This window comes from Suricata suricatta, chromosome 10 (genome assembly GCF_006229205.1).
Source record: "Suricata suricatta isolate VVHF042 chromosome 10, meerkat_22Aug2017_6uvM2_HiC, whole genome shotgun sequence".
Classification (NCBI taxonomy): domain Eukaryota; kingdom Metazoa; phylum Chordata; class Mammalia; order Carnivora; family Herpestidae; genus Suricata; species Suricata suricatta.
In genome coordinates this window covers 131014776-131041463 of record NC_043709.1, presented here as the reverse complement: position 1 = coordinate 131041463, position 26688 = coordinate 131014776, and the positions used below count along the sequence as shown (strand labels likewise).

The 26688-nt window shown below is 45.4% G+C and overlaps 1 protein-coding gene across 1 annotated transcript in view; it reads right to left on the bottom strand.

The window, feature by feature from the left end:
- The window catches only part of ITIH5 (inter-alpha-trypsin inhibitor heavy chain 5), a 72140-nt gene extending 46095 nt beyond the window's left edge, over nt 1–26045 (bottom strand). The window contains exons 1-4 of the mRNA XM_029955593.1: nt 25908–26045; nt 16696–16740; nt 3003–3166; nt 1849–1950 (exon numbers count right to left, since the gene is read on the bottom strand). Coding sequence (XP_029811453.1) covers nt 1849–1950; nt 3003–3166; nt 16696–16740; nt 25908–25997 — 401 coding nt within the window. The 5' untranslated portion in view covers nt 25998–26045. The remainder of the gene's footprint in view (nt 1–1848; nt 1951–3002; nt 3167–16695; nt 16741–25907) is intronic.
- Between the last annotated feature and the right edge of the window lie 643 nt (nt 26046–26688).

Sequence of the window (26688 nt, the reverse complement as noted above, 5' to 3'; positions counted from 1 at the left end):
TAAATAATCGGGTAGAAAAAGATGAGCACTGGAAATAGGGAAGAAAAGGTATGGTTTCAGTGAGGAGCAGGGACTATTATTACTGAAGGCAGTAGGGCTAGTCCAGTCTGGTGTTACACTACTTACACTGATGGACGAAGAAGAGGTGAGAATCTAAATATATGGCACCCAGAGGTAGGGTGGGCGTGATGCATATACGTGGACCTATGTTGTACATATGCCACTCTCCTTCACAGCAGAGAATCAACAGATGGTGTCTGATTTTTAACATCACTCTTCATCAGGGAAATACCTATCAAAACCACAATGAGATACCACATCACACCTGTCAGAATGGCTAAAATTAACGAATCAGGAAACAACAAATGTGGGTGAGGATGAGGAGAACAGGGAACCCTGTTGCACTGCAGGTGGGAATGGGAACTGGTGCAGCTGCTCTGGAAAACAACGCGGAGGCTCCTCAAAAAGTTAAAACAGAACTACCCTACGACCGAGCAATGGCACTGTTAATAATTTATCCAAAGGTGGTATCTCAGTGTGGTTTTGATTTGTGTTTCCTGGATCAAGAAGATGTGGTATATATACACAAGGGAGTACTACATGGCAATGAGAAAGAATGAAATATGGCCATTTGTAGGAAAGTGGATGGACCTCGAGGGTGTCATGCTAAGCGAAATAAGTCAGACAGAGAAGGATAGAAACCAGATGTTTGCACTCATAGGTCTGGCAGGAAAGCAGGAGAAACCTGATGGAGGACCAGGGGGAGGGGAAGGGGGAAAGAGAGTTGGGGAGAGAGAGGGATGCAAAACTTGAGAGACTGTTGAATGCTGAAAATGAACTGAGGGTTGAAGGGAAAGGGGGAGGGAGGAAAAGGGGTGGTGGTGATGGAGGAGGGCACTTATGGGGAAGAGCACTGGGTGTCATATGGAAACCAATTTGACAATAAACTATTTAAAAAAAGAGAATTTATCCAAAGGATACAAAAATGCTGATTCGAAAGGGCACGTGCACCCCAATGCTTATAGCTGCACTATTAACAAGAGCCAAATTATGGAAAGAGCCCAAATGTCCATTGATTGACAAATGGACAAAGAAGATGTGTTACACACACACACACACACACACACACACACAATGGAATAGTACTCAGCGATGAAAAACAATGAAATCTTGCCATTCACAGCAATGTGGATGGCACTAGAGGGTATTATGTTAAGTGAAAGAAGTCAGTCAGAGAAAGACAAATACCGTATGACTTCACTGGTGTGTGGAATTTGAGAAATAAAACAGATGAGCATATGTGAAGGGGAAGAAAAATCAGATAAAAACAAACCATAAGAGACTCTTAAATATAGAGAACTGAGGATTGCTGGATGGGTGGGGGGTGGGGGGATGGGCTAGATGGGGGATGGGCATTCAGGCAGACACTTGTTGGGATGAGCACAGGGTGTCATACGTAAGAGGTGAATCCCCGGGTTCTACTGCTGAAGCCAAGACTACACCGTATATCCACTAACATGAATTTAAAACAAGAGACCTTTTTCAAACACAAGACTACCATAGAGTTTAAAGTTAGAGAGGTCACTACAAAGAAACTACAGAACTATTAGAAATGGATGCTTCTAGGAAGTGAGACCTGGAGAGCAGGAGTGGTAAAATGTTCCTTTTTATTATAAACCTTCTCTGCTACACTGCCACCTATATATATTTAATTATTTACTATATGATAAAAATAAAAAGCAGATAAGTACTGAAGGAAGGGAAGGAACAAGATGGATAGGCAAATGAGTAGACAATGGGGCCCTTTGCTGAAATGGATTTTTAATTCCTTAACTAAATGGCACTTACCCGTTGTCTTCAGAGGTTTTATTCCTTTTCTCTTTGACCTTGTCACCACTTTTCTTATCTCTCTGTGTAATTTCTCCCTGATACACCTTGCTTCCGATGAGCCTGAAATACAAGAGACCGCCCTGCTACCGGCTTACAAGTTCCAAGACAGATTCAAACATGGATCTCATAACCCTAGAAAATATTTTGATGTGACTCTCAGATACGCAGAAAGAATGCACTCCGGGCCAGGGCACTACCCTTGAATCCTTCATTTCATTCTGGGGCAATTTCCAACAGGTCCAAGTCGTTGGGCCTGACTTGTGGTGCCTCTGGGGTCCTTCGTGAGGACACTAGACCTACTTGTACCCCTTTTCATGAAGATTCACCGGCCTGAGTCTTGCCCAGCCCCAAAATTAAACCCCCAAACCTACCCTACTTTGCAGATCTTTACCTCTTAGCTCAGAAGAAAATAAGAAATACAGTTTACCTCCTATATCATAGGGGTCACACTGCCTCATTAGTCAGATCTCTACTTAGACGCCGCCTCTTGTAGGCCACCTCCCTGATTTCATGCTGCCTAGACAAGCCCCTGTCAGTCCTCTGGCAATCCCTGAGCACTCGTTATGGTCTAAAATGATCTGATCTACTGATTTGTTTGCTTACTTATTTCTCCTCATTGCAATTTCTACAGCAAAACAACACTGCCTTTTTCTTAGACGTATACTGATCACTTTGATCAGTTCGTGGCCCGGAGTAGGCACTCGTTTGTTGGGGGAAAGAGAAAAAGACAGAGGAAAAGAAGGGGAATGGAAGCAGGGAAGGAGACAGGAACAGAATGAAAGAAGAGACCGTGGGAAGGAAGGAAGGAGGAAGAAAGGACGGAAGGGAGAGAGAAAGGGAAGAACAAAGGGAGAGAAGGAGGGAGAGAGGGGGGAGAGTCAACCTTCTGCTGGGATAAATTCTCATGACCGCAGGCTGTGGCTCTCACATCCTGGCAAGCTCACCCCGGCCGCCACCATACACACACACGCGCGCGCGCACACACACACACTCACACTCACATCCTGGCAAGCTCACCCCGGCCGCCACCATACACACACGCGCGCGCGCACACACACTCACTCACACTCACACCCCTCCATCTCAGGGTCTCCGACCAGAGTATCGCTTACATAGTGAAGTTGGTGATGAAAGCCGCAGCGGGAATCTGCATCTGAAACTCAATTTCCTGGTCCTCAGAAGCTCTGTTCAGCATTCTACAGGAGACCGTGGTGAAGGCGTAACGGGAAATGATGGTGGACTTCACCCAGAACTCTGTCATTAAGGGTTTGGTTTTCTGTTGGACCGAAAAGATGCCCTATTTTCAGTGACGTGTGAAAGGGGGAGAAATAATCTCCAATTTGGGAGGCTGTGGCGTGCGATTCCTTCCTTCCTTGTCTCGTCCTGACTTTCCCACTTGGTACTCTCTCCACTCATAAAGTAACAACCAGTTTGTGACACAGAGGCACATCTTCTAACCTCACTTTCACAAGGGAACACAGTTGATATTTCCAATTTAACAGAGAATACACATGACTTAACTCGTTAATGAAGGACTAGAATTTCAGAAGGAAAGTGAAGTCTATAATGTTTGTCATAATGTTATCAACTTTTAGATCACATTTACAGGATCACAAAGGGATGAGAACATCAGAGCTTACCCAAAGAAATCCTCATAGTCTCAAATTAAATTTAATATCCACTTAGAGAAACGATATTCCAGGACTTTCTTATTTGGACAACAACCACATTACTGCAAAGTGGGAGTCGATATTGAGCTCAAGTAAGTATTGGGGGAATTAGAACCCAGAAAAAGGAAAGTGTAGGCTAATTAAATTTGTCCCCCAAGTCTCTAACGCGGAGCAGATTTAAAGGGCGGTTAAACTTCTCAGTGTTTCTAGATCTCACAGCAGCGGTCCATCTGACCAGGGCCACAGCGGCAGGAGCCAAAGGGGTAAGGAGACACGAATGACGAAACTCGTGGTGGCAGAGCGGTCCTCCAACTCCAAGAACAAGGCTGAGCAACTCACAGGCATGTTATGGACTCAATGTCTGCGTCTCCCCCCAGCCCCCCACCCCACCCCGCAAATTCATTCGGGGAAGCCCTACCTCCCAATATGGTGGCCCTGGGAGATGTGGACTTTGGGGTGATTTGGTTAGATGAGGTCACGAGGACCTTGATGATGGGGTTAGTGGCCCACAAGAGGAGCCACGAGAGAGTCCACTCTTGCTCTCCATGCATACACTGAGAAAAGACCATGTGGATGAGAATTTAACAAAAATAAATTTATATATATATATATATACACACACACACACACACAATTTATCTAACAAGAATACATTTCTGTTGTTTCATACTAATCTGTGGTATTTTGTTACGGCAGCCCAAGCAGACCAGGACAAGGCACTATCTCATGACAGACTTAGACATGCGTATGAAGCAGGTGTTTTTTATTCCCATTTCATGCATGAAATTTATGTAAATTTATGTAAATTTACATATTGGCTGGCCAGGCATTCATGGAAATGAGACTTGAACTCCATCCCACCTGCTCCAGAATTGATGCTCATCGCCATGATGCCTCTGCGGATAGACCTTTCTGTCTCTGTGTGCCCAAACTCCAGCCTGGCCTTCAGTATGCAGCAGGCTGTCAATAAATGCTAAACAGAACCAGGTTACTCTGCTAGGATCCTACTTTCCCCTACTGGCATCGTCCTACCCAATGTTTATTTCAGCCTTCCTCTGCTCTCTAAATTTCTTCCCAGCACTAAGCTAGTCTTCAAAATAAATAGAAGATGATGACCTGCTGATATCAAAGCATATTGCTCCTATGATAAACAAAGATAATCTTTCACCCCACTTCAAGAGAGTTTCAGAGTGTTGTTCTATTTAAACATATGTAAACGTTTGAGTTCAATCATGCCCTTCATGGCAAACCATTAAAAGCTGGCGAGATGTTTTATACGAAGTGTTAGTGAAGTAAGACTGAGCAGTCTTTGAAACAAAGCGCATTCGTGAACACCCACAAGATGGGGTGCTGAACAGAACGGGGCCACACGTGAGCGTGGCCAGAGTGGGTGAGTGCTGGGTGCGGAGGTGAAGGGATCCTTCCTCCCTGTGGCTGAACTTCTGGTCCTGGTGACGCGAAAGGAAAAGAGCGAATGGCAGTAGGTTCAGGAAAGATGTTAAGAGACTGTGTATCTGTCTTAGAAAAGTGGAAAAAGAATAACATACAGGTTATACAGTGAAGTGATGATCAGGTCGAGGAAAAAATCTAAACATATCTGAAAGATCTTTCCCCTGCAAGAGGAAGGGAAGTTCTCCAATCTGGTCGGAGAAGGAATTGCTTCAAAGCAGGGTCCTTGACGTGTGGTCCCAGCGCCACCCACAGCAGCATCCCCTGGAAAAATGCAGAATCTCAAACCGCATCCCAGACTTGCAGAATCAGAAACACGGGGGATGGAGCCAGAATTCTGTATTTTAACAAGCCTTCCTAGTGACCCTGATAGTCAGGTCTGAGACCTCTGTTTTAGGAAGAAGGGGTCTTCTTCATGCATTTCCTCATCTATAAGAGGACCTGAATAAATCACTACACTTACACTCACTTCTGAGACAGAAGAATCTAAGGCAAAGCTAAAGTGGGGAATAGGGGCACGTGGGTGGCTCACCGGGTTAGGCGTCTGACTGTGGCTCAGATCATGACGTCAGGGCACACAGGTTTGAGCCCCACATTGGGCTTTCAGCCGTCAGCACAGAGCCCACTTCAGAGTCTCTGTCCCCTCTCCGTCTGCCCCTCCTCCACTGTGTTCTCTCTTTCAACAATCAATAAACATTTTTTTTAAACCTTTCAAAATAATGGTGATATTTTTTTAAAAAATAAAGGAGTAAAACATGGTTTTAGGAAACCACTCCTCAATTTAGAAATACTTGATTGTAAATAGTCTTTGTGAAAATTTAGTCTCTTTAGGACACTATTTCTTTCTCCCGAAGTAATATGGATTAAAAAGACATTCTAGGGGCGCCTGGGGGGCTCAGTCAGTTGAGCGTCCAGCTTCATCTCAGGTCATGATCTCACTGTTCATGAGTTCGAGCCCCGTGTCGGGCTCTGTGCTGACAGCTAGCTCAGAGCCTGGAGCCTGCTTCGGATTCTGAACCTCCCTCTCTCTCTGACCCTCCCTGCTCACGCTGTCTCTCTCTGTCTCTCAAAAAAAATTTTTTTTAAATAAAAAAAAAGTTATCCTAGATATGGTTTAACCAAATGTTTCTGTTTAATGGTCTCATTAAAACCATATACCACTGGGGCGCCTGGGTGGCTCAATCGGTTGAGCATCTGCTTCGGCTCAGGTCATGATCTCAGGGTTGTGGTTTCGAGCCCCATGTCAGGCTCTGTGCTGATATCTAGCTCAGATCCTGGAGCCTGTCTTCAGATTCTGTGTCTCACTCTCTCTCTGACCCTGCCCTGCTCATACTGTCTCTCTCTCACACTCTCTCAAAACTACATAAAACATTAAAAAAAATTTTTTTAAACCATATACCACATTTCAGTAAAGACAGTATGGATTAGGCTGGGGGAAGGTGACAATGATAATGATCTTAAAGAGCAGAATAGCTTGTTGGGTTTTTTTAAATTAAAATTTGTGTCTCCTCATTTTTCGAAAATGGAACTCTAAGATCAATTAAACTGGAAATTGAGAAGCAGTGTTTTACTTTGACTTAGGTTTCCCTGGAAATAAGTTTTCTTCCTAAATTATCCATATATCAACATATTCTTTGATCTCCAATATCTTCATAATCTTATGTATGTGAATTTGTGAAGGGTCTAAAATACCACTGCACACAGCTCTCTTATTTCTATAGATGGATGGAGTAAAGAGGAACCAATGCTAAATTCTCGTTCTCATGCTCCACTTTATTTAAAATGTAAACTAGAGGCGCCTGGGGTGGCTCTGTCGGTTGAGCGTCAGACTCTTGGTTTCAGCTCAGGTCATGATCTACGTACGGTTCATGGGTTCAAGCCCCACACTTCACTGCTGGCATGGAGCCTTCTTGGGATTCTCTTTCTCCCTGCCCCTCCACTGCTCTCTCTCTCCCTCAAATAAGTAAAAACTTTTAAAAAGCTGACAAAACTATAGGCGTCTAGGTACATGGTAACACATGCACATGGTACACTTCAAATTACACAGAAAATGAAAGGAAACTCAATGGTCTCCGCCCATCTACAGCTCTGTTCCCTAGAGGCGATACTTAATATAACAGTTTTTTGATACATCCTTCCATAAATACACGCTGTATTGATTTGCTTTAATTTCACTTAATGATACAGTGTGTTCATCTTTCTGTATCTATGCATGTTTTGATTATCGAAGGCTGCATAACCAACCATTCTGAAATTTAGTGGCTTAATAACAATCGTGGTATTTTCTCTTGTGGTTTCTGTGGTCAGGAGTTCTAGAAAGGCTCGGCCAGGGACACGGGGCGTCAGAAGGTGGCTGAAGCTGAAACAGTGGGTTCGTGAAGCAGCTCGGGGCTGGCTGGCGTCTATTCCGTGTTGTCCCAGGGCCCCCTGCATGCCATCCTCCCACGTGGTCAAGTTCAGACCACCTCACACATCAGTCAGACGGATGGCCTGGTAGCTAGGGGCTTCATGAGGGCACGTTTCCCAACATCGAGGTGGAGGCGAAATTCCTTCCTTTGCCCTCAGCTTCGTTTCCACCTTACTCTACAGGGCAACAGTCACAAAGGTACATTCTGTTTTAAAGGGAGATGGTCCAGACCCAATCTCCACGGGAAGAGTAGAGTATCAAAGAGGCACTATCTTTCAAAAATGCAGTCTGCCACCGTACAAATCAGTCCCCGCATTCTTTTAGTAGCTGCACAGTATTTTCTTTTTACAGATGCACTATATTTTATTTTATTCTTAAATTTATTTGAGAGAGACAGAGAGAGACAGAGAGCATGCACGTGGGCGAGGGAGGGACTGAGAGAGAGAATCCCAAGCAGGCTCCACACTGTCAACGTGGAGCCTGATGTGGGGCTCAATCTCACGACCCGTGAGATCACAACCTGAACCGAAATCACCCAGCCACCCCGAGATGCACTCTATTTTAATTAACCAGTCCCCTATTTTATCCATCAACCCTTTATAATTATTTTTCATGATCATTTGAAATGCTCATGCCTTCAGATGTGCCTTCTCTCTGATTCATGTATACCAGAGGTCGGCAAATGATGGCAGGCAGGTTACAGGATTTTTGTAAATAAAGATTTATTTGAACACAAATTCTTTCACATCTAATCATTTGCATACCGCCTGGTGAGATTTTTGTGCTGTAATGTAGAGCAATTAACTATTCATGTCTCTGTGACAGACTATAGCCTGACAAAGCCTGAAGTACTTACTATCTTTTCCTTTAAGTGAAAGTTTGCTGATGTCTGGTCTGCACTATTTAAACAGATAAAGCCCTACTATTAGTCATTTGCATACCTTTACTGATTGCTGTTTTAGGAAGAAATCTCAAATGATACAGACCACATTTTTATTGGACTTGCACAATCTCTTAAAAGTCTTCATGTAGGGGCATCCGGGTGGCTCAGTCAGTTGAGCGGCTGGCTTTGGCTCAAGTCATGATCTCATGGTTCTGGGTTCGAGCCCCACATCGGGCTCTGTGCTGACAGCTCGGAGCCTAGAGCCTGTTTCGTATTCTGTGTCTCCCTCTCTTTCTGACCCTCCCCTGCCCATGCTGTCTCTCTCTGTCTCTCAAAAATAAATTTAAAAAATTAAAAGAAAACTAAAAATAAAAGTCTTTATGTAGGTGACAACATTTAAAACTTAGGGGTTTCTGTGAGGCTCAGTCAGTTAAGCATGCAACTTCAGCTCAGGTCATGATCTTGAAGCTCACAGGTTCGAGTCTCACATTGGGCTCTGTGCTGACAGCTCAGAGCCTGGCGCCTGCTTCGGATTCTGTGTCTCCCTCTCTCTCTGCCCCTCCTTCGCTCATGCTCTGTCTCTCTCTCTCTAAAATGAATAAACTTAAAAAAACCTTTTATTAATTGGAAAGTTCACATAAAAATCCATAATGCCCATTTCTCTTGGAACAGATGGGGTGGGGGTGGGGGGCTGTGGATGCACATTCCCACTTGACCCTGAGCTGCTGGCACTAACAGTGGCAATGGTTTCCAATCAGACCCAAATCCCATGGTCCCAGGTCCACAGGCCTCCTGTCTCATGGACACAGACTGTGAGTCGCCGTGTTCACTGTGCTTTAACTAGAATCGTTCTTATTCCAAGCCCGTCTTGCTCATTGATGTCCTCTGTTCTACTGGATTAAAAATGGCCACAACATGTACACCTATGTTCAGAGCGGCATTTTTCACCACAGCCAAAATGTGGAATAACCCAAGGGCGCGCTGGACGATGGAGAGAGAAACAAGATGTGGTTTATACCCATGATGGAACATTACTCAAGAAAAAGGATGGAATCCTGACATGTGCTTCAACACAGATTAATTCTGACAATGTTATGCTAAGTGGAATAAATCAGTCACAGAGGGACGAACGTTGTGCAGTTCCCTTGCATGAAATACCTAGAGTGATCAATGTCATGGAAACAGAAGGGAGAAGGCAGTGGCCGGGGGCTGAGTGGAGGGGACAGGGGTGCGGAGGGGACAGGGGTGTGGAGGGGACGGGGGACTCTTACATAATGGGTATGAGCCTTCTGGCATTGGATGGTGGACCCACGCGGCACAGGGAATGCACCATTCACTGGATAACGGTGTAAAAGTTACATTTTATGTTATGTGTATTTTAATACAATAACAAAAAAAAATTTTTTTTAATTTTTGATGGCCCCAAGTCCTCTGCTTTTCTTGCCATCGAGAGGTGTGTTTCAATTCATTCACCTTTTGATTCTGGGCCTTCATGACTTGCTTCACTTAGAGAACACGCCAGAAGTGATGTCCTGGGACCCCACAGAGAAGCCTCACCCCGTGGACCCAGGTGTCCCAGAACTCTCCTCGTGGCCCTGTGTCACCAGGTTGGACGGAGCCTGTCCCGCTGGCAAGGCATGCGTGGGCGCTGAGCTGCCACCCAGGGGCCCGGCACACGAGGGACGCCAGCCAACCGTCCAGGTTGGCCCACAGCCAGCTGACCAGCCGCCATCAACAATGTGTGGCCAAGAGAACCATTAGGCTGAGGCCTGCCGGGATCCCAGCCCCACAGACACTACCACACCGGGGCTGCTGCTCTTGGCCACAGGGCTTGGGGCACATCTCTACACGGCAATAGAAACTGAGCCCCTGTTCTCTAAACACTGGGTTCTGTTCTGTGAACATAGCCCTGAAACCCTTCTGGAGGAAGTTACAGTATAAATTATAAAGACAAAATATAGAGTGAGAGTCCAACCCCTCACCCAACCAACACAGGCCAAAGGGGTTTACTCGCCTGGGGTCACACGGGGAGGAGGCCATCAATCAAGCAGGGGCATGGGGAGCCCCTGACTTCCAATCCTGCCTCTTTCTAGAAAGGATCTAGAGGGAGCCTGACCGTTCAAGGCTTTCCAAAGCAACACCCACCGTTATATGACCAATGAAACCCAACACTCCAAATGCACACTAAATATCAGTCTTTGTGGCCGATTCTGAAGTGACCTGGGGACCCCACTCACTGCCCGCTACATTGTAAACACTCGAGACACAGAACATTAAATCGAATCCATTCTGCACTGTTTTCACATTCTGGCATCTTCCAAACATTATCAACCTACCGCTTAACTCTTTTATATAAAAGTAGAGTCATAATTGGGAAAAGAGCTCAGGAAGTCTGCAGCTTAGAGAAACAAAGGGTCCAGAGCCAGCCGTGGGCCATTCCATATGCACTCTAGCTCCTTCAGTAGACAACTCTGCCCAGCACCGTCCTGAAAACAATTTAAAATTTTCTTCACTTGGTACACTTGGGACTAATTGTGACGTCATGCTGACTTGTCCTTATTCATTGTGTCAATGATCATTTCATGAAACTTAAAACGTGACATTAGAAGACACCTCACAAAACACGAGGTCTAACTATGATGGTATTTCTGTTTTGCCTCAACGTAAGATTATGGATATGATAGAAATTTTCCACAATATTACAGCAAAAATAGGACGCATAGTTTATGGGCCCAAGAGACAGATTGAGAAAAGTTTCAAGAAACTATTTTAGTTTTATTGCTTCTGCCCAGTTACTATTTTCCCACAGGAGCCCCCCACTGTTACTCAAGCCTCGTGGCCCTTGTCCTTCCTACCAGTCAGCGCCCTCGGTCCCCAACTATGGGAACCAGTTATGGGCAGGTCTACCCCCACCCCAGGCTGCTCCTCAGGGCCCCTCCCCCTGCTGGTCAGCACACTCGTGCACAATAAGAACCATGACTTCTTCCTCATCGTTATGTTTTTTCCCCATAGCTCTCAGCATAAAGTAAAACTCAAAGACATTTATAGAATTGAATTTTTGAATCTGAATGATTCAAGAAAAATATATATCCCCCCCAAAAAAAGAAATGGTTATCAACAAGAATTTGTTGATCACTACTGTAGAGTAAATGCGAGAAGGTGTACTACATGGTTCCTTCCCTCAAGGCACTTACGATCACATTGGGGAAAAGTGCAAAAAATATAAAGCAACATAGGAAGACATGTAGAGACCTACGTTTTACTCATTGGCTGGAGGACATTCCAGAGTTTGGAGGAAAGAGCAATCAGTGAGATCTGTAAACGTAAGAAGAGGTTTCTAAATAGAGGCAGAGTTTGTATGTGGTGAAAGAGAACAACAAGAATGTTCTGGAAACACAAAAGACAAGGAAGCAGGAATGAAGCTTAGCTTATTCCTGGAACAAAGAAAAGAGCAGTTTAATTAGAAAGGGGGTATGGTGTGAGGAGAATACTGGACTGTCAGGAAACCAAAGCCCGGAGCCAAGCACAGAACTTGGAGCGGCAGCAGTTTATAAAAATGTGTCATAAAAGGAAGGATGTAAAACAGTTGTTTCAGTTGTTCCCCAGTGCATGGCTCTTAAAAGTCCAACGTGGCTTCCAAATTTATATTTAACTCATTATTTTACTTGGGGACGTCAACTGGAAACTAGGAGGCAAAATCAAGTCTTCCTGTGACAAAACAACTTCTTCACTCTTTTTTCTACAAAGGCTGAACAGATGGAAAAGCGGTTTGAGGCAGGGAGTGTCTTAATTAACCTACTCGGGGGACCGAAGTCATCTGTGTGACTCATGTGAGCCACTTAAAATCAAGCCACCCAGAGGATGTCCTGAATTACCCAAGATACCATCTGGAAATGCAAGGGAGCAGTGTTTGTGACGGCATCTTCCAGAACGAAGACTCTTCCCAGATTAACCTTTTGTTGTTTTACTCTGGCCCAACACTTGTCCAGGGGTTATGAGAAGAAATAACTCTGGAGATGGCAGAGCACCTTAGAAATCACGTAACTCGCCCCCCTCCCCACTTTGTGAAGGAGAGGGCTGGCTCTGGGCAGTTGGCGGGTTCTGGGTCCAGAGAGCTGTACTGAACCTTCGTGTCTCTTCTTTGCAAGTAGAGCAACACAGCCCATGTTGTCATTCCATGAAGCAGAAGACTTTCACACAAGACACCTCCCGTAGGTGTGCGTGGGTGAAAGCATTCTATCCCTCCGTAGACAGAGGGCAGCATCAGCTCCAAACTGCCCATTTGCGGTAACACATGCTACTCAGCAACATTTCATTATGTTAGGAAAAAGGAAACATAAAAATGCAATGCTCATCTTCATGCAGAGAAAAGAGCGTACTCTATGCACCTCCTAACAAAAGGTAAACCATGATGGCTGGGCTCAGGACAAAGGAGACAGACACACACCTAACTAGCCCTGGGTGACTTAGCAACACCCAGCACCATGTTCCCTGTCCCCTGACCGTATTTTCCATCTTCCCACTGCTCTGGCATCTGGAGCCCCTCTCCTGGAGAGAATGTTCCTCCCAGGGCCAGCTCATTCCTAGAGACCGCAGACTCCCCTCGTGTGAGCCCACCTTTGATACACAACCAACCAGTCCAGAGCTGGCACCCAGCCACCTCCTTCATCAAACTTTCACATGCCAACCCAAGAGTCCCCTTTCCCAAGTCACCCCAGGGCCAGATACCAGACCGCCACAGACCACCGTGGTGCCTCCCGTTCCCAGAAATCTGGGAGTATAAGCTTCTTTCTTCACGATGATCAACTCCAGGTCTCCATGTCTTAACACAAACCCCAACTACAAATGTGAGGGAAATGCCAAGACACGGTCCTGCCACTGGGAGGTTAAATGATGACAGTGGAAACCAAGTGAGTGTCTGTTAAGGGCTGCGGATCTGCAGGCATCAACATACCCCTGCTTCTGGAAATCTAAGTGTTCTTTGTGTACGTGTTGCCAGAGAGAGTCAGAAAAAGGGTATCTAATTAATTCAGAAGAAAATAAAGCAAATCCTTATGGTTCAGGGGCTGGCAGCGATCGGAGAGTAGCAGCTGTTGCCACCCACATTCTATTCATTAGCTAGGGACACTCACAGACCTTCAGACAAGTGTGGTATGGCTAAAGCAGAAAATACAAGAAGACTCCTGGAGTAAACTGAGGCTAAAGAGGCAGGCCACAGCCAGATCACACAGCGCCTTACACGTCTCTGGAATTTATCCTATAGGTAACGTGGAGTCACCAAAGACATTTGCAAAAGGGAGTGACACATCAGGTCTACCACGGAAAGATCATCCTGGGACCAGCTAGAGATAGAAACAAAGCTCACGTTAAACAGGCAGGATGCATGTGAAAGTAAAGCTTTTAAAATTCTTAGAGATTTTTAAGAAAACCCAAGTGATTACACAAATATTCTCACTCTAAGGGTCAAGAAAATCTTGGAAACCAAGAATGAAAACTCAAAAGCTATTTTTAAAAAAGATAAACTTATTTTTTACTAAGAAACGTGTAAGTTTTTATATGGAAAACATAGTATAAACAAAGCTCATTGACAAATGACGCATTTAGGGGAGAATTCTTCCAATTCAGAAGACGGAGTAGTTCCAGCATGCAAAGATCTCTATCATACCAATGACTGGGGGGTAATAAACACAATAGAAAGATGGGTATGAAGACATGCACGCATGTACACACACACACTCACAATTCACAAAAGAACTCTAAATGGCCAATAAATGTATAGAAAAAAGTCTACATTCATAAGGAGTCACATGAATCCTAAAGGGACAATAAGACAGTGTATATCTAAGAGACTGACATGTCAAAAAGTAATATACATCTGTTGGCAGAAATGTGCGTACTTTTCGATGCTGATAGAAATGGAATTCATAAGGGCATACTAAGAGCAGTGGTATTCAAAAGTAGTCCAATGACATCCACTAATATGTAAAATGTCCATGTGCTTTGATCCAACAATCCTTCTACTGAATATCTAGCCATAGAATAAAAAGCACCCACATAATAGAATAAATAGAAAGGTTTTTGCAGCATTTTTTGCAGGAGCCAAACAACTGGAGAGAAATCCAAAGTGCATCCACAGCAGATTGCTTAATAAGTTACGGTGTGCCCACAACATGGAGTATTTTTCACCATCTAAAAGAATGGGTATGGTTAGGCCAAGTGAAATACTGTTGATTGAAAAGAATAAGAAATGGAAAAAAGGGAAGCAGTTTGAGAAGGCGCTGTGGTGTGTCAGGTAAGAGGACACACAGACACCAGGCCTCAGACCCTGGTTCTGCCCTCGCTCTCACCAAACGCGTGGTCTTGGGTGAGTTACTCAGTCCCGCTGAGCCTCTGCTTTCTCATATGGAATGCCTCAAAGAACTGGACAAGAGAGACCGAGTTATGACACGTGAAGGCACCCAGTAAGCCCTCAGTCACCATTAGCCGTCATTATATGATCCCACGGTGTGAAAGCAATGATCAAAATCTCATATCTGCAAATGTCTATATTTCCCCCATCTTCTCTGGCACGTTCTTTTTCTCAATGCCACCTGTCATCTTCTCCATTACTCATATACTTGTCATTTATTCATTCACTTTGTCTTTTTTGGTCTATCTCTACCCCCACCTTAGAAGTTAAGTTCTGGGGGCGCCTGGGTAGCTCAATTGGTTGGGCGTCCGGCTTCAGCTCAGGTCATGATCTCACGGTCCATGGGTTTGAGCCCCGTGTCAGGCTCTGTGCCGACAGCTAGCTCAGAGCCTGGAGCCTGCTTCAGATTCTGTGTCTCCCTCTCTCTCTGACCCTCCCCTGCTCAAGCTGTCTTTCTGTCTCTCAAAAATAAATTTTAAAAAAACATTAAAAATTAAAAAAAAAAAAAGAAGTCAAGTTCTGTGAAAGACAGGGTCCTTGGTCTGTCTCATTCATTGCTGAATTCCCAGTATCTACAATAGTGCAGGTTAGATAGTAAGCATTCAAAAAAATGCCTACCCTCTCGGTTGGAATGAATGTATCCATGAATGTGTGCATGGATGAAGATGTGTCTAGGTCTTGCGAGAGGACTATTTTCCATGAGTCTCTGGTATTTCTGCACATTGTTCGACCAGAGGCATTAACTATCTTAGTTTTGATCAGCCTTTTCAAGTATGTTTGGACAGTGGACTGTTTTGGAAGAGGGAAGTTGTGTCTCCCTCCAGAGCAAAGGGGAAGTTGGATTACGATCTAGAATAATAAAGAGAATGTGCCCCTCTAGGGACAAACATCAGACAGGCTTAGCCTTCATAAAAGACTCAGGTTCTCTAAGTGCAGAGTTCCTCTCTTGGGCAGGTGTCGTCGGGCCCTCTCTGTATGGCCATATGGGACCTGTGCTCAGGAATGGGACAGACACCAACTGTCAGAACGTCACTACTCCATGAGCAATGACCATCCTCTGTCTCTGACCCAGGAGTCTCTTGTTTTCTGCCGACATCCATGCGATGGCAACAAACTAACCCCTGGGCTTGTAAACAGGAAAATCCAGACTCCTCACAATTCTTGACAAAGAATGTCTCCGTTCATTTTCTATTGGTCTATGATTACATGAACGTGGAGACAAACATGAAAGGATGAGGGCATTAGTAGACTTGGAAGGATCAGGAGAAGGAAGGGTGAAGAAGTCAAGCAAAGAATAACAAGAACACAATGCCCCAGTATAGCAAAGATGGTAACGATTGTGATGGCGGTCATGCTAAACTGGAACTGACTCACACAGCACCTGAGTGTAGACAGACCTTGGAGAGATGCCTACCCTCTGAGGACCTGTTGTAGAATCCACATCCCAGAGCTGGTAGGCATGTACGCACAGCTCAATATAATCCTGCGCCCACAGTGGTAAGGAAGGACTGAGACTGTGTCAAGTGAGCTCTTAGGGTCCCTAATCAGGTGCCCAAATTCCAATCTGAGAGCCCCAAAATGCACCAAGAACCGTGCTCAACCCCCTCATGGGAAGCTTACACCTCCAAGTGTGACTTCTTGCCTTGCTTTAGTTGTCTATTTCACAACAAAGCTTTTATTTCATGTGTAAGAATGCCATAAAATGTATAGGTTAATTTAAGGTATTTTTGTTTGTTTGTTTTGTTTTTCTTAAGGCTCTGAGACTCCAAACGTTGTCCTCAGAGCCCTACTGAAATGATCAGGTCTCTTTCCAGGAAGAAACGTTCACTTTAAGAAAGTCTTGCAAAAGCTCTGCTGTTTCATGTCAGGATTCTTCTACAAGCAACTTTACAAGCTTTGGAGGAGATGCCAGCAAAGTTAGGGTCTGGTTCAAAACACACAGGACAGGGGGAGGTGGACACTGAGGATGTGCCGTGTGGATACATACCAGCCTCTGCAACAGTCTGACTTGCCTTGGCCCCCTGAGTCCACTCTGCAAGAGGAAAAGAGCCATGAAATATGATTGTCAGACCTTTCATAAATGAATTACATGAGAGGGGTTAAAACTGACCCAAAGCTACAGAAGAGATTATCCATCCTGAAAAGTAGATTGCTCCCTTAATTAAGCCACTGCCAGGCCCCTGAGTCTTGGTTGACTGACCCACGAGGACACTACCTCACATTCTTCTATCTGTTACAACAGTAAGTACGAAATGATAAGAACAAAGAATTCACCAGAATATCTGTACTCTGTTTCGCTGAATTTCTGACTTGAAAATAAAGCTCTTTTTGTCTACTAAATGTATTCAGTTCTACTCTGATGGGCTCAATTATTCAACTCCAAACTTTAGGACGCTCTGCAAGCAAAATTGAATTTACCTTGAATTTTCTTACCGTGTTTTTTCTGGTTTAACTATACTTTCCCACATGTGGAAGAGGAGCACGAGAAAGTGATGAAATCCTCATTAAAAAACATTGTATTAATTAATCAGCCACTCTGGACTCATTTAAAATTCTTATTAGCTGGTTGTTGAACATCATTCATAGCAAATCTCTGTTTCAATAAAGCGTTAACTACCATTGCTGTGAGTAATAAATCATCCTTTCTAGAGGACAATTTGATAATGTAGATCAAAAACTTGAAAAATATGCCTAGACTTTATGAGTATCTTTTTTTAATGGCGCTATGATGTGCAATTTGCAAATATAATTCATTCACTAAAAGCGCACAATTTAGTTTTTTTAGTATATTCACAGAGTTGCACATCCATCGCCACCATCAAGTTAGAACATTTTTTATTATGTCAGAAAGAAAGCCTGCACCTCTTAGCTGTCACCTCACAACCACTAATCCACCTGGTCCCTGTGGACTTACCCCTCATTGACGTTTCATAGAAATAGACTCTTATGGTAGACAGTCTTTTATGAGTGGCTTTTTTCACTTAGTATCATCGTTTCAAGGTCATCCTGTTTATTTTTATTTTTTTAATGTTTTATTTATTTTTGAGAGAGACAGAGACAGAGTACAACTGGGGAAGGACTGACAGAGAGGGAGACACAGAATCCAAAGCAGGCTCTAGGCTCCGAGCTGTCAGCCCAGAGCCGGATGTGGGGCCCAAACCTGCAAACCACTTGATCATGACCTGAGCCGAAGTCAGATGCTCAACCGACTGAATCACCCAGGCGCCCCGAGGTCATCCCTGCTGTAGCATTTTCAGTACTTCATTCCTTTTTGTGTCCAAATACTATTCCTTTGTATGGAGAGACCACATTTTGTTGATCCGTTTGCCAGGTAATAGACACACAGGTTATTTCCACCTTTTGGCTATTATGAATAATGCTAAATTTACATAAACATTCACACGCAAATCTGTGTTGGACATAGATATCCAGGAGGGGAGTGCCGGGGCCATATGACAGATTTAAGTTTGACTTTTTAAGAAATTGCCAAACTGTTTTCCAAAGTGGCCGCAACATTTTTGTATTCTCACCAGTAGGCATGTCTTTCAATTGAGAAATCCTACTTACAGAAAAGCACCATGAGAAAAAAAAAATAACAGAAAAAAAGAAAGTTCTCTGCAACTTTTAAAACAACTGTTAATGATTAGAAATAGTCTAAAATATCTAAAAAGGGGTCTGGTTAAGTATATTATGATACACAGATCAATAAGAATACAGGTATAGAAAGTAATGATGTGTATCTATATTTATTGGCATCAATAAATGTTCATTTTACTGAACGTTGATGCTCTTCACCAAACATTTATCTAGCTGTCTGCAGAAGTATTGCATTTCCTTTGTCCGTTGTGGGAACGCAGGGCCATGTGACTAACTCCAGCCAAGAAGTTATGAATGTAAGTAGCATTTGTCACTTCTGGATTAAGTGATTTAATTACAGATGTCCTGTCTTACAGAACTGCTTTTTCTCTCTGGCACGGTAATTAGTGGTGTTTGAAACGGTAGCTCTCCATCAAGCCCAGTTCCCACTGACCCCCACCAGTCCAGGACAGACGAGCTGTACCAGCTTGGTATCTAAGACATTGAGATTTCTAAGACAGCGTTCCCACAGAATGACCTAGCCTATCCTGACGAATAAGTCCACAACTCGTTTTAAGTGGTTAAATCCAGTAACAAAACATCACGTCTAACATGATCTCATTCTGTGGAAGTCCACGTGTTCGTATGTGTAGAATGTGCACCAAAATGTATTGGGTGTTACCTGTGGGTGGCTCAACTCTTTTTTTTTTTGACACTTCCCTGTATTATCTCACATTTTAACAAATTCATGTGTTTTACTTCCATAGCAGAAGAAAAGACCAGTAAAGAGATTTCCATTTGGGAAACTAAACTCATAACAGTAATTGTTTTAATCCCTATCCTCTCCTATTCTCCCCGGGGGTAAAAAACATATATGTGTGTGTATATGCTATTATAAATTGTCATTATAAGCCATTAGAGCACGTTCTATTTTATAGAGCATGGAACAGAAGAAATACTACAGGATTTAGGTTGACACCCACCACTCTGACTCCAAATGAGAATCCAAGAATTGGTAGGATGATACTCGTTTCTCTTTCTAAACTGAGGGGTGATGTCTGAGACACTCTCCACGGAATGCACAATCAGCACGCTGGGCCAGGTCCCCACCACTTCTTCAGGTTCGTCTCAGGCCTTTCCCTTCCTCAAATCGTGGAATAGGCTGGAGACCGCTGAATGTAGCTACGGTTGGAGGGAAAGCCCAGCCTCTCTCAGGTATTATGATCTGTGATTGATCTACAAAGTATTTTCTTTGAAGTTCCCTCCTCTGGAAAATAGGTCCTCCAAGAAAATAAACAAGCTTTAAGGAGAACAAGAGAAGTTGGTTTCTCATTCTTAAGATGACTATCTGATGTCTCAGGGGATCGCCATGGCAACACTTCAGTCCAAGTTTAAACGAGATTGAACCAGAATCAAAACTTCCCGGTACAGACGGACTCCTGGGGCCAGCTAGGACTGGCTCTGGAAATTACACCAATGTCATCAACATTGTTTTTAGTTCGGAATTCCTGATCCCTTTTATTGTTCAAGGGTTTTCCATTGCCTCATGAGAACCTGGGAGTGGGATTCAAGAACAGTCCAGCTCACTGACAAGGACTGCCATGAGCAATAATCTCAAGAGCTTGGGGCTCCAAATCATGGACTTGCAAGATGGCTCAAATAAGATTCTTTGCTCCTACTGAGCTGAGCTTCCTTCTCAAGCATCAGAACAGAAGATGTCCTGGCCACAATATTTATTGAGAAACATAAGCCATGATCCTTGCCATTGAGGACCATACTATATAACTTGAAAGAAAGAAACCTGCTCATGAAAACTTAACAAACAGGGTAGTTACAAAGGAAATGGAAAAAAGTAGAGTTTCCTCTGCTCCAAATGGCCATGAGAAGCTTTATGGTGGAGGTATGGTTGAACCAGTCATGCAGGGGTTTGAGGAGTGGGTGAAAGGACAGGGGAAATCGATGGAAAATCAGGTTCAATACAGGAACTATGCAGAGAAAGAGCTTCAGAGATCTACCACCGCCTCTCCAACCTCTCCAGCATTCACTACCAGGAAATAGAGGGTAGGTGAAGATTTCCTTTGTGCCAAGAATGTAGTAATCACAGTCATGGCTATGGAGTCTAGAATCTTCCATCTACATGATCAGTTAGTCCCGCTCCAGGTAAAAGATGGCAGGCACTGCTTAAATGCTCACAATTTGAATAACAGGAACTGTATTTTTTCCCCAAGATTTACCACAGTGTTGGATCACGATTAGAAGAGAAGAGAAATAGCCTTGGAGCATTCCAAAAAGTCCATAAGTGGGAAGGGCATGGGAAGAGAGGAAAACAGCGAAATCTAATTCTAACCAGGGTGAAAGACACTCAGAATACAAAGAACACAGACATTTCCTCTTGGCATGGATGCTTTAACGACCCAGGATGACTGAAGAGAGACATAAAGACAAGGTTCCTTCCCTCTACTCTTCCCTTGGAGCTCTATCACTGGGTCTGTGACCCCAGGTCCCATAACACATCTGAAGGACACTGCGTTTGGTCCCACCTCAGCCATCCCACCATCAAGGGACTGAAGTCGTGACTTCCTACAGGGCTCTGTGCTAGGAACCTACCTACCAGTTGGTTTCCATCCCCTGAGGATGTTCTGAAATCCTGAAACCAAGATCCAGGAACTCGTAAGTCAGTGCCTCAGAGATCTCTGACAGAGACTGGAACGAAACCTAGGCCTCTAGGTTGGAAAGGCACTGGAGTCACCAACTGTCCCCCGGGCGGAGAACAGTCCATCTGGGAAGATCCCATGACTCACACAGAAGTTTTAGTCCTTCCAAGGAAAGTTGTTACGGGTTGTCAGCTACTAACCATCTGCAATGCAGGGTGCCCCTAACCTCGGCCATGGAAAAAGAAATTTCACTTTTGGGCTACAATTCCAAACAATTTCCAGGTAGGTTTAAAAAAAAAAAGGCACGGGCCTTAGGCAAGCCACTGTTTCTTTTCTTCACGTTGAAAAACAAGGGAAATGGACTTTGCCTCTAGGGAAATAGGGAGAGGATTCAGGATCCCCTCCCCACTACCACCACCAAAAGCTCAGGTCTCCATCCCATGGTCCCACCTTCCTAAATGGAGCCCCTCACTCCTTAGCAAGACAGAGCTTGCTGGGGTCTCCGAACCAAACCCTGAAAACATGGAAAGCCAGACTGCTTTCAGTGGAGCATCCAAGGCTCAGGGAGAGTGCCGGGTGGGGAAAATGACCCAGTTGTCTATACATGCCTACCCTCTCTCCCCCTCCCACTCGAAGAAACGAGAGATGGCCGGTTTGGCAGTGAGTAACTCTCTGGACTCCCTCCCACAGTGTCCTCCTGACGACTCCATTTCTCCAATCACGCCCATGCACATAAAGGAGACGGATCAGAGTGGTCTGGAGCTCACAAAATCTTGAATGGACTTTCCTTGTTAAAGACTTGAGTCCAAAACCAAGAACCAAAAAAAAAAAAAAAATGTCGTCTTGATTCTTGATTGGTGTTTCTGAAAGCAAAGGTTTGGTGGTGAGCAACAGATTATCCAAAATTAACACGCAGAGGATCAGAAGTGTAGCCCCACGCTCTACGTGGTCACAAGCTTATCCGAAACACTATCCACATGCCAGAAGCCACAGATAAAAGTCACATCGAAACAAAGTCCATTAGGTTATTACTATGAAAGTGGCTTTGTCTTTGGAGGCGTCCTTGAAAGCCTGGCTTTGGCATGAGCACACGTGGGTTCTACCCCGGGCTCTGCACGTACCACGGGGTATGTCACTTCCTCCAGGGGGATTTCCTTGGTTCTCCTGGAAAGTATGCACACGGAGACTTTCCTCTCCGGGGTAGTCAGAGGCTTAACTAGGCTGTCCAAGGACAACAAAAGTAGCTCATTTTACTTTAGTGCTTACTGAAGGCATGTACTTTGCTCGAATTAACCCACTTCATCCTCACAACAACCATAAGAACAGAAGTGGGTTTATTATCTTAGTGTGACTTAGAGGCTAACGTAAGCTTCAGGATCTCTCACTTGCACGGTCCCTTAACAATGGGGGGACACCTGTGGTGTTTGTCTGCCTATAAACATGAAGCATTAGTTGTGATTTATCACCCTAAATAAATGTTCGCTTCAGCACCTAATTTTGTGGTCAAAATTGGGCACACTTTTTCTTTGAGAGGGCCTTGCCAATGATGTAAACTTTATTTGCCTCTAAAAACCTAGATCCCCCCCCCCCAGCTGATGAGAGTAACGAGTATATCTTGCAGATGATGAAACTGAGGCCCAGAGAGGCTAAATCACTTGTCCAAGTACACACAGCCAGTTAGATGCTGGGACTGCACATCTGAACGTGGGCGGTCTGGCTCGGAGTGCTCTTACCTTTATCCTTTATTTTTCTTCTTATTTTTACACAGAGCCACTAGCAAACTCTCTGGGACATTTTGAACACGCAATAATTAGTCGCTATCATCATTTTGTAAATGAAAAACTGTTTTTGTAGTAAGAGGAATACAGCCCTGACCTGACTGAAGGAAGCCATGTCAATTTAACACTCGGGAAACAGATAAACCTGTAGCAGGCTGATTTTATACAAGAGACTTCCCTTTTAACATTAATTTCCTGGAAGGTTCTTCTAAAGCAGTATCATTCTAGGTGTGGTCTGTGGATTGTGTGTATCAGGATCCCCTGAGCCCCACCCCAAACCCAACGGATCTAAATGGATGGGAGTGGGGGCTCGGAAGTCTGCATGTTTAATGAGCTGTGGAGGGTCTTTTTTGAGGACCAGGCTGACACCAGTGCCCCACCAGTGCCCCACTACAGGTGGTACTGTTTACAAATGGAGTGGAGGGCCAGAGGGGAGAAAGGAGCTTGAATTTAAGGTGTCATTAGTGATATTGCCAAACACAGGGAAATAAGGATAGCAGGTACAATGCTAGCGAACAATTTCATGTAAGCTAAAATTTACATAAAATTCACGTATTCACTTACATTAAAAAATTAAGCTTGTGTATCATTTAAAAGAAATTTTTTAATGTCTTATTTATTTTTGAGAGAGACAGTGTGAGCAGGGGACGGTCAGAGAGAGAGGGATACACAGAATCCAAAGGAGGCTCCAGGCTCTGAGCTGTCAGCACAGAGCCCGACGTGGGGCTTGAACCCATGAACCGTGAGATCATGACCTGAGCCAAAGTCGGATGTTTAACCGACTGAGCCACCCAGGCTCCCCAAGTTTGTGTATCATTTTGAAGACCATAATTATGGAGAACAAGAACCAACTATATGGCCACGGACTGTTGTTTTAAGTGTATTAATTCTTTCAAGCTCTTTTTAATTAAGTAATTTCATCATTCTCACTCTCGAGACGAGTAACTAGAGACTCACAGACAGACGAGAAGTAACTCTCCAGGAAGTGCAGAGCCAGGCTTTGGACCCAGGAAGTCTGGTGCTGGAGCCTGTGTCTGTGAAGCCTACATCACACACACACACACACACACACACACACACACACACACACACAGGTTTGTTTATTTGTTTGTTTGTTTAATAGAGATAAAAAGGTAAAATCCAAACTTTCACCGAACTTCGTATCTTGCAGTTCTTGTCTGAGTTAGTCCTTTTCAAGACGAATAAATAGTGCTGTGGTTCAAAGGCAGCAAAAAGTCCCTAAAACGGTCAAAGCCAGTCTGTGCAGGGAACGTTCCGAGTGCTGAGCCCACTGGCTCTGGCCAATGCCGGAGCTTTCCTCCCTCCTCCTGGCTCATAAACGGAATCCTTGTTTCAGTTCCTCCCACACTTTCCTCTCTCCACCCCCCCCACACACAAAAGTTTCAAGCTCTTTACCCCAAATTCCTTCCCTCTGCACTTCAGCTGTCCAAGCCCAGCAGCTACTGTAAGTGTGACGCCAGGTCATGCCCTTCAGGCGTATTAACCATCATCCTTAACACCTAGTATTGCCTACATTTTACAGAATTGGACCTCGAAGCCCCCAGTGACTTGACCAGCGTTACAGAGCTGGCTGAGGACAGGACCAGGAATCGGTCCCAGGGAGCCCGACACCAAGCCCGTGCCCTTAACCACTTTATTAATCATTTATTGAGTGCCCACTGCACACCAGATCCTTTACACCAGCTAGCAGCTGAGTCCTTACAAGTACATTCCAGAGGATGCATATTCTCCACGGTGACCAACCAGACATCAAGGCTTGGAAGGATTACACAGCCTGCCCAGGCCACATGCCTGTAAAGGCCAAAGTAAAGACCAGACTTTCTCTCCTGGATCCAAAGCCTGCACTTTCTCCACTCCACCTCTCACCCTCCTGGAATTTTTATTAGTTATCGCTCCTGGCAACCGTACAAGCGAAGGATCACCTAGTTTATTCTGCAGAAAGCACGTCCACGTGCAGAGTCAGCCGGAGAGGACATCTTGCAGATCTGCTGTTCAACCAAAGTGCTGGAAAAGGCCGGGACCAGTGAGCCTACTTATCTCCTGTTCCCATCGTGTGAAACACGCTTTAAGCTAAACAATTTTAAAACCATTTAAATGATGCATGTGTGAACGGCACCCCGAGATGCAGATAAGCACTGCCTGCTTTCACTGGGACACTGCCTCCGCTTCCCCAGGACATCTTTACATTGATACCTGTGTCAGTTTGTCTTATGTTTTTCAATAGGCTTTTTTCTCTGTTCCTCGGACATGGCATTGAGCGTTCATACATGTACGATTTATCCACCTGTGAGGTTGTCTTTTAAAATATGAACTCATGGGGGGGCGCCTGGGTGGCTCAGTTGAGCGACCGACTTTGGTTCAGGTCATGATCTCACAGTTCAAGGGTTCGAGCCCTGAATCAGGCTCTGTGATGACGACAGCTTGGAGCCTGGATCTTGCTTAGGAGATTCTGTGGCTCCCTGTCTCGCTGCCCCTCCTCATTTGCGTTCTGTCTCTCTCTGTCTCTCAACAATAAATAAATGTTAAATATATATATAATTTAAAACATGAACTCTGGCAGTTGGACGGAATATGAGCCAGGGGAAGTGAGCCCGTGGTTTTGGGTCCTCCCCGACCTTCAGGCCACCTTTAAACTGCCAACTCACTGATAAGAACCTGACGGAAAAATAGCGTTTTACCCTGGTTTTCAGGTGAGGAAAGTGGAGGCTTCTGGGAGTTCGGAACTTCTAGATTGTGCTTTTTCCCTGAACAACTAGGAGCAACGGGAGTAACACACAACCCTATATGCATCTTAAAGAAGAAACTTCGTAATTACTGGGAGCTCTCGCTCAAAAACGAACACCAGCCACAGCAACAAACTAGCAGAAATTCGCGCAGGTAACGGGAGCCAAGATTGAGTTGTTCAGGGCTCTCAAGCCCCAGACACGGTTCTGCAGGACGTGCACCCTCCGGGCGATCGCCAGAGTGGCCAATAGATGGGCAGGGTGGGGAGAAGTCTGCGGAACGGAGAGGGGGGACGCGATGTGACCGGAGGCGGGCGGTCCCTCCCTGCCTCGCGCCCAGGACCCATCCACGGGAGTCTGTCCCCCCGCCGCGCGCCACGAGAGGCCGCTGGGAAGGGCGGGCAGCCCGCGCCCGGGCCACGTCTGGGCCCTCCCACGTCCACTTACTTGCTCCGAAGTGTCATCCTGGGGCCGAGCCGCCTCCAGCGACCCGGCGCAGAGCCGCAGCCCCAAGGACAGCCCCAGCAGCAGGAGCATGGCGGGGCGAGCGCGGCGGTGACCGGGCGGGACACGCTCCAGGGACCGCTCCGGGCTCCGCGGCCGCTCGCGAGACAGGCCCCGCCCCCTGCCCTCCGGCCCCGCCTCCAGCCCGCCCCGCGTCGACCCCGGCCCAGTCGGGTCTCCGCTGCCCCGGGGAGGAGGCTCCACGGGCCGGCTGGACCGCCAGCAGGCTCGCCCCCAGGTCCCCTCCACGTCCCGCCCTTCGGCTCCGCCCGCCTCTTCCCATTTCCCTCAGTCGCCTTCTGCCGCCACCTTCAGGGCTTATGACACCTGCCACCCCATCCCCAAATCTCTCTCCCGCGAGGTGTGAAATGCTTCTTCCCAGACCAGCTGAAGTTCCTGTTGCAGGAAGATACAGGAGTGGGCAGCCTGACCCTCAGGATATGGCCCACAGCTCCCCCACCCACCTGCTCGGTATACCCCGCCCCCCTGCAACGTATTACACCACACACACCGCCACCTGCTGCATATACCAGCGCACCTGCTCTATACACCACCCCCCACCTGCTATTGAAATGCTGTTTGTTCAGCAAAGACATTAGGAGAAGGGAAACGCATGTTGCGATTGTACAGTAAAGAAAAATCACTGGCATTAGCAGTTGATCGTTTCTACGCCTAACCACGGACTAGGTAAAATACCCGCAACCAACACGAAGCAGCAGCGGCT